This window comes from Trichomycterus rosablanca, chromosome 3, assembly GCF_030014385.1.
Source record: "Trichomycterus rosablanca isolate fTriRos1 chromosome 3, fTriRos1.hap1, whole genome shotgun sequence".
NCBI lineage: Eukaryota > Metazoa > Chordata > Actinopteri > Siluriformes > Trichomycteridae > Trichomycterus > Trichomycterus rosablanca.
The window spans coordinates 25,051,868-25,064,327 of NC_085990.1; the positions used below are offsets into that span (position 1 = coordinate 25,051,868).

The 12,460-nt window shown below is 38.6% G+C and overlaps 1 protein-coding gene across 2 annotated transcripts in view; it reads left to right on the forward strand.

The window, feature by feature from the left end:
- Window positions 1–260: 260 nt before the first annotated feature.
- col11a1a (collagen, type XI, alpha 1a) overlaps window positions 261–12,460 on the forward strand; it is a 132,357-nt gene continuing 120,157 nt past the window's right edge. For both annotated transcript variants that reach the window (XM_062992005.1, XM_062992006.1), the window contains exons 1-3: window positions 261–390; window positions 7,704–7,868; window positions 10,029–10,242. In XM_062992005.1, coding sequence (XP_062848075.1) covers window positions 261–390; window positions 7,704–7,868; window positions 10,029–10,242 — 509 coding nt within the window. The remainder of the gene's footprint in view (window positions 391–7,703; window positions 7,869–10,028; window positions 10,243–12,460) is intronic.

Genomic DNA, 12,460 nt, shown 5'->3' on the forward strand with positions numbered 1-12,460 from the left:
GGGGGGATCGGATGTGCCTCCGTGCGTCCTGATTAAAGCCCCGAATCGTGCAGCAGTGGACGCTGGGTGAAACATTTTGGGGGACGCGCACGGAGAGTGAGGGGTCTTGAGGTCGGACCGTGAGGAGAATCGGCTGCAGCCCTGCACCCTTATGGCTGTTTAGTGCACAATTCTTCTGTTTCTGAAGGGATTTGTTCAGAGGGACATCGTTTCCAAGCCGGCGCTCCCGAGCTCGTCCTCATCTCGCTTCTCCGTCCACCATGGAGACCCAGCGGTGGTCCACCAGGTGGAGGACGAGAAGGTGGCTTCTGGATCTCGCAACCAGACCGCTTCTCATCATTCTCACTTCGTCCTTCATCCTAACACTCCAAGCTTATCATGTCCGAGCAGGTACAGATCTCCAAAAGTGGCGTTTGCATGCACTTTACGCAAGTGTTGTTTGAACGGGTATTGCCTCCAGATGCATAAAGCTTCCAAGATAAGACAGATTTAAAAGTTTTAAGGATTCTTCCTGAATTACAAAAGCAAATAAATAAATTAATTAATTAACATCAATAATAATAATAGTAGTACTGTTACTACTAGTAGCAGTAATAGTAGTAGTAGTAAATGACAAAATGCAAAAATCAGTCTGATACAACTCACCAGATACAACTTACCTCAGTCCTTATGTCCAAGGAGATACAGGTGTCCAGGAGTTGCGTTTTGTGATAGAGCTTGCATGCAAAAAGTTCCTTCATTTGTTTTTTAATTAGTAGTGTTTAGAGTATTATGTTGGAAGGGGTATTACATGATTTAAAGGGTTGCTCAGAAGTTCTTTAAATTAGCAACACATAGATGTGCCATCACTAACATCAAAGAGAACCATTTAGTCATATAGTTACAGAACCTGTGAATGTTCCTAAAGAAGTCTAGACCTCATTCTAGAAGTCTAGAAGAAGTCTAGACCTCAAAAACTAGTTAGTCTGTTTGATGTTTTAAAAATTGGAACAGATCTGGTCTGTAAAGCCTTCAAATCTTGTACTGTCATTCAACACAAAATAAAAAATGCCAATACTAGCACAATAGGTGGAACAGAGGATCTTAAGCCTGAATCCGATTTCACTGCACATTAACATTAATAAATGTAAATGGCAAAGAGGTACTAACGAACTATGGATATATGTGGTCATACCATTTCAAAAAGTGTAAAACGTTTTTTACTACTCTAAAACATAGCTAAATTGGTTGAATTGTAAGATTGCACAGCTGTATTTAAACCATGTTTAATCATTGCCTAAGAAAATAAAAAACAACAACAATTTTTAACATTTTTTAATATATAGAACAACGGAAGACAGAAAATATCTGGTCAGTTCTGGCGTATACATGTTGTTTTGTTAATATTTTACTTGTTTATTCTATATGTCAAAACTGGTCTAAAACGATCCTAAAAACAAATCTGACCGTAGTGTTTTCAAGCATGTAAGTGTTTTCATTTTGTACACAAATTACAATGTATCTGGACAATATTAGTTAAACTGTTTCATTTACATTAGAACCTAATGTTTATCTATATTTCATTAATACAGCTAAAGTACACAAAAGTTCGGATTGTCAAATATGCATTTAATTTAAATGAAATTAAATGCAATCAAAATACTTAAGTTATCTTAAAAGGCTTCTAACACCTTTGCATCTTTATCAAAACTTAATCCTGATGTGTTTAATTTGTGTAAATCAGAGTGGAAGTGCTGGCAAACAAGAGGCTACACTGAAGAACCTTACGTTTTAAATTGATTTGTGACTCTTTAATTTATGTGCACCATAGCTGAACAATTTTCACCAAGTCCTCTAGAGTTCTAGCATCTATATTTCATTAATACAACTAAAGTACACAAGAGTTTGGATCGTCAAATGTGCATTTAAATTAAATTAATTTAAATGCAATCAAAATACTTAAGTAATCTTAAAAGGCTTCTAACACCTTTGCATCTTTATCAAAACTTAATCCTAATGTGTTAAATTTGTGTAAGTCAGAGAGGAAGTGCTGGCTACACTGAATTACCTTACATTTTAAATAGTTTTGTGACTCTTAAATTCATGTGCACCATAGCTGAACAATTTTCACAGAGTCCTCTAGGATGGTAGTGAAGCAAGGGAGCAGGAATGCACCTAGAAGTATCCTTTAAAATTTACACAGGGCCAAAAAGAGTGTCTTTGTTTCTGGTGAGTGGTCCGTTAGGTGTGTGTGGACACGGTGAACGTACAGGGTGAAATTCCTCTGGGCTTTCAGATCCCTGTCTCGCACTTAGGGAAAGAATTTTTCAGTCCACCTAAAAGGCGTCCGGTAACAATGCCACCTCCCAGCTGACTAAGAGCAGAAAAAAGAGCAAGAGGAGACGAGTAGTGTCTAAATATAACTCTGGCTTCTGTACTGGCTTCCCTGCAATTAGTGGCTCTGCGAGCCCTGCGTCTGATATTAATGAGAGATCAAATGATGCTGTGTTGTAATTGAAGCTGTCGCAGACTGCTCATTAAGGGCGTGCCACAATAAAGCGTAGCAATTAGGGATTTGGACCTGAATGAGGCCGCCTGTTCTCAAGGATGCTGCTTGGGTTTACAGCTTCTTTTAAGATGTTACATCAGAGCTGGAGGTAGTTTAACTCATAACAGAATAGATTTTTGGAAATAAAAATGCAATTATTATCCTTGGATATTAACATACATTTATTTAAAAAAATGCTTTAATTGAAGTCAACCGCCAATTTGGTCAAAATTTTGTGTTGGTTTTGCCATATAATGGATTAACCAGACTGGTAACTTTATCATTTCACATGTGGTCCAATTTCACCAAAGGAAACTGGTCACAAATCAGTAAAAAACCCTCAATACATCCTTCCACAATTACTCATCATGTACACCAAGCCAAATTTAAGAACCATAGTTTATTAAAAACACATACACAGAGAGAACATGCACAATTTCTAACGGACTGCCACCAGATGTTACCTGGGTCCTCAGGAGCTACTTTGGCACCCACTTTACCAGCTTTTTTCATTTTTTATAGATAGATTAGATTAGATTGAGAATAGTGGGTGCAAGGCAGGACATGATGCCAAACCATCATTCATCGTCACTCCTATCTAGGAAAGCCAATCTACAGTGGAAATTGGGAGGACACAAATTGCCTTCAGGTAACCTATGCAAACATTAGGAGAATGTACAAAAGACCCTACACACATTGACATAGACCTGACACGTTGACAACCAATAAGATGTTACTGACCTCTGCCTGGAAGTGAATGTATCTGTAACTATCAGAGATTAGATTAGAATACATTAGACCACATTAGATAAATCAGACCCACTATTGTGATGTTCCTTGTATATCAGGGATACTATGTATATAATATGTACCCTGCAGCTGGTGTTTTTGGGTGGTGTTAAACCCACTGTTTCCCTAACCAGGATAAGTCGGTAAGTGAAAATGAATTGATGATGATTGTAAGGCCTGGACAACAAATGCCAACCAAAAAAGAAAGCAAACAAAAAAGTAAAACAGCAAGGTGGAACAACTGGTAGAGTGGGTGCCCACAGCAACAAGTGTTCTGGGGTCCAAAGAAAGATTCTCGCCTCCTCCCACTGTCTATAAGGTGTTTTACATGCTTTCCTTGTGTCTGTGTGGGTTTGTGCTCAGGTTTACATAAATAGCTCAAACGTCCAAAATTGGACTAATATGATTAGAGATTAATATAGCAGTAAAACCTATTAAAACTTGTACCACGAGTGAATAATTGATCTTTTCATAATTCATAAAGCCAGTGACCTCAAAAATGACATAAAAAATGTTTACTTTTTGATACACTTTTGACAAGTGTTAAAAATCTTGAATAACTGTCAGACAGGTGGATCATTGATAGATGTAAATGAAGTTACATTGTACACAATTTTACAGGAATACATACAATAATTAACAACAACTAAAACTTTTCCATCCCTTAGCAATGTAGATTCACACATATATACCAAATATTGGGTAATAATTGGGTAATAATACCCAACATGGCTATGGGTTTTCCAAAAGCATTACACTTTTTAACTATTTTGGACACAGCTAAGATACTTCAAGAATAAAGCAGGTGATGTGTGTGATAACATGACATGACTGGATTATTTAAATGTCCGTGCAATGTTAATTAACCTAGTTAAGGTGTAGGCAGCTCATCCAGAATGAACGCAAAGTAAAAAGCTAATGAAACTAATGAATCAATGAATGAAAACACCTTTTAGTTTGTTTGCTAATGTGTTGATCCTGGTGAATAGAAAATATATGCTGCATTGTAAGATAGCATGATTGAATTACTTGAGTGTCTATCCAATCTTCAATCGAGCCCACCTAGAAGATCTGGGCAACTGTGACCTGTTTTCCCCTTCTTTTTGCAAGACATGGTCTTGTTCTACACCGTTTCCCTGCTAATATGCTAAAGCTCCATGCTGTTGGCTGATGATAAGGCACTACGTTCATCCCTATGATTTTAGTTCAAAGAGAAGCACACACTCAGGCTTTAGCAGGGATTTACACAACGTCCAAGGTGCAAGAACAAAGAGCCACCATGTTACAGTAACACAATCTTTAGTTAGTGTAGATATCTATCTATCTATCTATCTATCTATCTATCTATCTATCTATCTATCTATCTATCTATCTATCTATCTATCTATCTATCATCTATTATGCAGTGCATTATGTAGTGCAACATAAAAGCATTATATAAGGATGATAATGATCTTAATGACCTTTTAATGCACTTAACCCTTGGCAGTAATGTAATATATAACAACATGAGCATCCATCCCTACTTCTACATATAGTAAGAATTTGTACAAGAGTGAGCCAAATTTGTGTTTAAAATGAACAGACCTTTAATTCAGCTAGAAAAACATGTCATTAGAAGGTGGTGTCCAAACTTTTGAATTGCAATCTGCTCTAATTGAAAGTGGCTTAAATTTAATCCATCTTAATGCTGTTGTATTAAATTAGTGTCAGATATTGTGCATTAACCCGATCTTATCCACGTAAAGGCATTTCAAGAGGGTGCCCACTCCGGTACAGACACGTTTTTCCCTCAACCCCCGAGGCTCTCACCAGCTGGGGTGTGCATTCCTTTACACAATGCTCACATTTCATCTTTCTGGCCTAAACTTCCTCATGAACTCCTCTGCTATGCTACCAGCTACTTTTTAAAGTCCTATATTTGTACATCAAATCTTAATACAGAGATGAATGCAATTCACTGTATGGACTGGAGCAGAGAGAGACCACAGGTGGGGCGATGGGGATTTTTTTTTTCACAAGCTGAAGTTTGCTCAGTGGCATAAATGCCGTCTTGTTCAAACGGCAAGTCAAGTGAGTGTCAGAGGGGGAAGGGAGAGGAAGGCATGTAAGCTGTTAGGAAGGCTCTGACTGAATACATTACTGGTCTCAGGGAGCTTCAGGTGAAAAGGTCTACACGTTTCCAATCCACTCCACTGACCAAAAACCAAAATTATCGTTGTAACGTCAATCAATCATGTATTTGGACAAAATGTGTGTACACTTGTCTGTGTTGCTTTTATGAGTTCCTGCTAACATGAGAATCTTGATGAATAAATACATTAATTGATTTGCAGAAACAGTTACTGAATAATGATGCCTCCCTCCCTCACTATGTTCACTTCCTTTTTGGTGCTTCCTTTGTTTGTTAATCAGGATTTTAACATCATTTTAACTTTAGGTACATTCATGACAGGACAGGTGGGTACACATAATTTATTAGTTCAAGTTTATTGTCAAACACTGGCAATTTTGTATCTCCAGTTACTCACTTACTTGTCTTTGGACTTTGGGAGGAAACCGGAGCTCCCGGAGGAAACCCATGAAGATATGGGGAGAACATGCAAACTCCTGGACTGCTACAGCTGGGTAGTGAACCCACAACCTTCTCTCTGTGAGGCGACAGTGCTACCTACCAAGCCACAAACGATATTGCTTTGATCAAGCACTAACACTTGCTACCTTTTTGACTTTTATTATTATATTTCCTATTGACCAACACACCCATCCTTATCCAACACACCAGATTTACCAGCTGGAGTTATTTCTGTGGAGGCTGTGCGTCTTTTATCCACTATATGGTATATGCATAACTAATCCTATTTCATCTTGCAGCATCTAGAATTTTACATCAACATAGACTGATATATTAGCCTACATTAGTTAACTACCTTGCTTTATACTTTGTTGTTCATCCAGATTAGCTACCTTACCACCTTTTAAAGACAGTTTGCAATATATGTGCTGCCTCAACAAAAAGCAGTGTGGAAACCCCCAATCCAAAATGCCAGTTAATCTCCAAGTTACCTGTTGCTTAAGCCCTTGTTTGAGATCATAATCTAATGTTATTTTAGTCAGGTCTAATCAGGCCAATTTCATACAGTCTCATGCTGTATTTTTTTCAATTTAGCTTCTTGTGTTAGTTTAATAGTATGGTATGAATCAGATCCAGGTCCAGATCTCGTGCTGAGATTATAAAGATTGTACTAAGCTTCAACTAAGCTTCAAATGATGTCACTATATCTTTGACATATATGTCTTTGCTATTACATCATACATCAGTAATATTTTTAACCACCACATCTTTATAAATAGAATTTTAAATGATTCATTTATTCATTATCTGTTTTATCACCGCTTTATTTTGGTCAGGATTGCGGTGGGTCTGATTCATTGCCCAAAGGGCAGGAAACACCCAGGACAGGTTGCCAAACACACACACACACACACATACACACGTAAGGCAATTTTAGTAGCTCCAATTATCCTGACTTTCTTTCTTTGGACTTCCTAATGCGCCACCAAGCCACCCCTGAATTATAGACCAGTGTATTACAAACTGGTCCTTAGAGGCAATGTCCAGACATGAATCATTGTTTTTCAAATTGACTTTAAACTCTTCTTCAAGACAGTCCATATATTTGCACCACTACCAGAGAAACATAAATTAAATGTCTGGAAGTCCTTGATGACCAGTTTAGGAAATAGTGATATTGCTGATATAACTTTAGGGCGTAGGCTGATACACAATGACAGGAGTTATAGATTTATTCTGCAAATGTTTTACCAAGTCAAGGCACTTTGTCTGTATAGCTGAGCATTTGGTGGTTTAAGTTTTAAGGGTTTAATAGTAGATCTCTGGCAATTGAAAGACAAGATCTCTAAATCAAACCACTGTGCTACCATCTTTAAACAGCAAACCTTGGATAAATCAGATCTCTATTTAAATGTGAACCAGAAACACACGAGTAAACTAAAAAAAAAAGCCCTATTGTAACTATTGTATTATACCACCTGTATTGTAGCAAATCCTAACTGGTTCCTGTTTCCAACTCTATGGTTGTTATTTGTGCTGCATTGCTTTATATAAAGATGAACTGCATGAATAAGGGTCTGTGTTGTACTGGTAAAGTCTGTTGATACAAATTTAAGAACCTTACTGGCGTATAAAAATTAGAATAATGTTTTCTTTCTGTGTTTTATAAAGAACAAACAGACAATTTGAGCTCATTCATGGTCATTCAACCCTTAATCCTTTTATAAAGTAGCTTGCAGACAGTGACCACTGAACGATTTTAAGTTGATAAACTAGGCAGTTAAGCATGTTGTTTCTTCTTTCTGTTTGCAGTTGAAACCGTGGACGTACTGAATGTTTTAGAGTTCTCCAGTACCCCTGAAGGAGTTCAGAAAGTCTCAGGATTCTGTGTAAACAGAAAAGGGTCCCAGCCCGACACAGCCTACAGAGTGGGAAAGGCAGCTCAGATCAGCGCTCCTACCCGACAGCTCTTTCCAGGTAAACACACTTCATGCGTTTAAACTAATAAGTAAAATTCAACACCGAAACCAAACATTTGGTAAGCTAAAATAATTTTTTTTTAGAAGAATAAATTGTGAATTTGTGACAAAAGCGTGACAGCAAAGGTCAAAGGAAAAATTTACAAGACAGTGGTGAGACCAGCTATGTTGTATGGTTTGGAGACAGTGGCATTGACAAAAAGACAGGAGAAAGAACTGGAAGTGGCAGAACTGAAGATGTTGAGGTTCTCCTTGGGAGTGACAAGGATGGATAAGGTTAGGAATGAGATAATCAGAGGTACAGCACAGGTTAAACAACTAGGAGATAAAGTTAGAGAGGCCAGACTGAGATGGTTTGGACATGTCCAGAGGAGGGACAGCGGGTATATTGGTAGAAGGATGTTAGAAATGCAGCTGCCAGGAAAAAGACAAAGAGGAAGGCCAAAGAGGAGATATATGGATGCAGTTAGAGAGGACATGGAAGTAGTTGGGGTGAGGACAGAGAACGCAGTGGACAGACTGAGATGGAGGAGGATGACTCGCTGTGGCGACCCCTGAAAAGGGAAAAGCCGAAAGAAGAAGAAGAAATTGTGAATTAGACCATTTAGTTTCTGCTAGTCTAGCAGGGCCAGACTTTAATAAAATTAAGGATCTGGAGAAATGTGTGACAAATTTTGGCTTGAAATTGGGAGGAAAATGTACATTTTTTTCTGTCAATTAATGTCTTCTGAAAGGGGAGCACAAAACTGCAATAACTGAAGCAGGTTGCACATAGGATGCGGTTTGAGATGTGCACCTTTCCAGAAAAGTAAAAAAAAATAAAAACATTAAACACAGGCTTATCAATTTGCAAGGCAAAACTGCTGAGTTGTTATTTCATTGGAAGAATCTCTGTGCAGGTTTTGTTTCTCTACTGTTTAGTAATGATAAATTTAGAATACATTTTATACAAACAAAGTTGGCAGCTACAAACATGAAATAATAAACTTGGTGATGCTTTCTTAACTTAGTGGTATAGTGTTACCCATTAAAGATACCTCAAGAGTATTCACAAGTGCTTTGTGACACTTCAGAGAGAACTGAATCAGAGAGCATATAAATGATTCATTTGGATTATTTACAGGGGTTTAAATGGATTAAAGCATGAGTTATGGATAAAACTCTGGTGTTTCATAGAGACGGGTTAAAAGTATTGTGCTCAAATACAATCCCAAAGATTGAGGGTTAAGAACCCGTCTGTGGCAACTAGGCTGTGGTTGAGTTTGAACCAGTGATCTTCTGATTAATAGTCCAGTTGATCTAATAGATCCTGAGCTAACAGTGCACACTTATAGCCAACTTTTGCAAAAACTTTCTTCAGACTAGGTGTCTATTAGCTAGGTAAGCTGTTTTAAGGAACCTATTTTACAGAGTTATATTTTGAGTTTTAAGATGGTAGTAAAAGGAACTTTAACCTAAATGATCTTGGATGACCTGGACATAAAATGTGTTTCTACAATTCTGTCTTGATAATTCCTTTGTACAATAAAATTGGTTCTGGGGTAGTTTTTTCTCAACAACATGCAGAAAGTGCATTGGCAACTCAAACTGCTTTTAAATCCGAGTATGTGAATAAATGCTGAAATTTGTAATGCTTTTTCACATCCCAGATGCCCGGTCCAGGGTGTATTCCCGATTTCTGCAGGGTTACACTTGTATGGGCGGTGTATAGCATGGTAGACTTGGGAGTGCAGTTATTTCTACAGTATATTACTTTTCTTTTTTAGAATAAACAATTGGAAAACTGCATAGCCTCAGATCAGTGATACTCTTCACAGTCTAATGAGCTTTACATCTTCATTGGCTTAAAAGCCATAGTGCAAGAAAAACGCTCCTGCTTCTGGATGTTCTTTGTTCATGCAACAAACCTAATTCAAGCTTTTAGTGCCCATTTTGGACAGTTGGCTACTTTATTGCAAAGCTGCCTTTGAGCCCATGTCTTTGTAAAGCTTGCTTGACTGTGGGCAAAGTCATCTGTGTTTCCACATTCTATAATCTGACTATTTAGACAAATTTCCTCTCAGCATAAAAGGACATTTAAGGCGTCCTTCTTGACCTAGCCTTCTGTGTTCCATATTTCTGTCTTTATGAATTCCTTTTCTGTTTTATTCCCCAACAGCTGGTGTGTTTCCTGAAGATTTCTCCATCTTGACAACCCTCAGGGCCAAAGCTGGTCTGCAGTCCTTTTTGCTGTCCATCTATAGTGAGAGTGGCACCCAGCAGCTCGGTGTAGAGATTGGACGCTCGCCTGTCTTCCTGTACGAGGACCAGACTGGCAAACCCTCACCTGAAGACTACCCACTGTTTCGTTCCCTCAACCTGGCCGATGGAAAGTAAGTGGAAACACAGACATTAACTTCTCAGCAATTCTTGTCCACTGGCGCAATAATAACTGTGAGCATTGTGGGACTGGGAACTCTAATTTCACATAGGGCTTTCATGAGATCGCCCACACAGGGCCTGTAAGCATTAAGGAAAGCAGCCCATTGTGGGCTGACTATGGCCGTTGGCATCAGCAAACAAATACACAGATCAGCCATAACATTAAAACCACCTCCTTGTTTCTACACTCACTGTCCATTTTATCAGCTCCACTTACCATATAGAAGCACTTTGTAGTTCTACAATCCTGCCTGTGGTCCATCTGTTTCTCTGCATGCTTTGTTAGCCCCCTTTCAAGCTGTTCTTCAATGGTCAGGACTCTCCCAGGACCACTGCAGTGCATACTCAGCACTGCAGTGACACTGACATGGTGGTGGTGTGTTAGTGTGTGTTGTGCTGGTATGAGTGGATCAGACACAGCAATGCTGATGGAGTTTTTAAACACCTCACTGTTACTGCTGGACTGAGAATAGTCCACCAACCAAAAATATATCCAGCCAACAATGACCTGTGGGCAGCATCCTGTGACCACTAATGAAGGTATAGAAGATGACCAACTCAAACAGCAGCAATAGATGAGCGATCGTCTCTGACTTTACATCTACAAGGTGCACCAACTAGGTAGGAATGTCTAATAGAGAGTGGACAGTGAGTGGACACGGTGTTTAAAAACTCCAGCAGCGCTGCTGTTTTTGATCCACTCATACCAGCACAACACACACTAACATACCACCACCATGTCATTGTCACTGCAGTGCTGAGAATCATCCACCACCTAAATAATACCTGCTCTGTGGTGGTCCTGTGTGGGTCCTGACCATTGAAGAACAGGGTAAAAGCAGGCTAAAACAGTATGTGGAGAAATAAATGGACTACAGTCAGTAATTGTAGAACTACAAAGTGCTTCAAAATGGACAGTGAGTGTAGAAACAAGGAGGTGGTTTTAATGTTATGGCTGATCGGTGTATCTCAGTTATTTGTGTTTGTAAAGTTCTTCCCAAAACTATGATTAGCTTAGCTGCGTCTTTGTACCTGTTTTAACAGAGATCATTAGTTTAGCTGTGTCTAACAAGCTTTTGTTTGTAGCTATAATTAGCATATTAATATGCAGTGTTAGTTGTTGTGTTTGATGACAAGTCCTACTGCAACTTTTATGAACGTTCTGAAATGAGTTTAGCAGGGTCTTTTAATGGGTGCCATAATGTCCTAAAGACATGTTCAACTCCTCCTTAGTGTTGTTTCCACCAGGATACTTTGGTTTCCTCCATCTTTCAAAAAACACACAGTTGGTAGATACTCCAGGTTGTACCATGTATCAGCAGTTAAGTAAATGTGGCATTCAGTAGATGCTGCACTGTGTTGCCTTCATGTGTCCAGTGTTTCTAGGTTCAGCAAAAGTGTGTAAAGAACATAAATGAGTGAATGAATGAAGGCAGTGTTTCTATAGACAGTGTCACATCTAGCTTTTAGTTTTAGCTGTCTTTTCCAAGTTCTTTTTGTAGGCAGTGCTAGCTTAGCGGTGTCTTCATGGTGGTTTTCATAGACAGGGCTAGTTTTGACTGTAATGACAGACTTCTAAGAAGAGCCTTTACTATTTAAAGAATCCTTAAGTTCCAATCTGAAATCACATGCTGTGTTTTCGGTTTATGTTGCTGCTTTGGAAAAAACAACAGCACATATTTTAATGTATGCTTAGCAAGCAGTGAGGAACCTTGGATCTGTAATTGCCTGTCTATAGTTTTCCAGAAAAAGGGCTATGTAACACCGTTACTGTGTGCATGTCTCTGAATTTTTGTCTTCAAAGGATTAGCTCTATTTAGCTATTTAGGAAAGGGCGGACAAAAGTGCTGAGTGATTTGACCATAGCCAGGAACGCCTGCCTGTGCAGCGTTATTAAAGAGAAAGGGAAATGAGTGGTGGCAGATGGAGTGTGTAAAAATGACCTTTCATTCACGTATTTATTTTATCTGATAAAGGTTGTAGCTCTGAATTTCTAGACACAATCATATCAAAGCTGCATAAAGAAATCTGGAAGTGGAACAGCAGGTTTCCCATGGTGAACCTGTTGTGAAGGCTGTCTTTATGTAATTATGTAATTTCTTACTTTCTTACGTTCTTAGTCTTTATAAACAAAGCACTCTTCCTCTGAGATAAAGGTTTCAGTTTGGG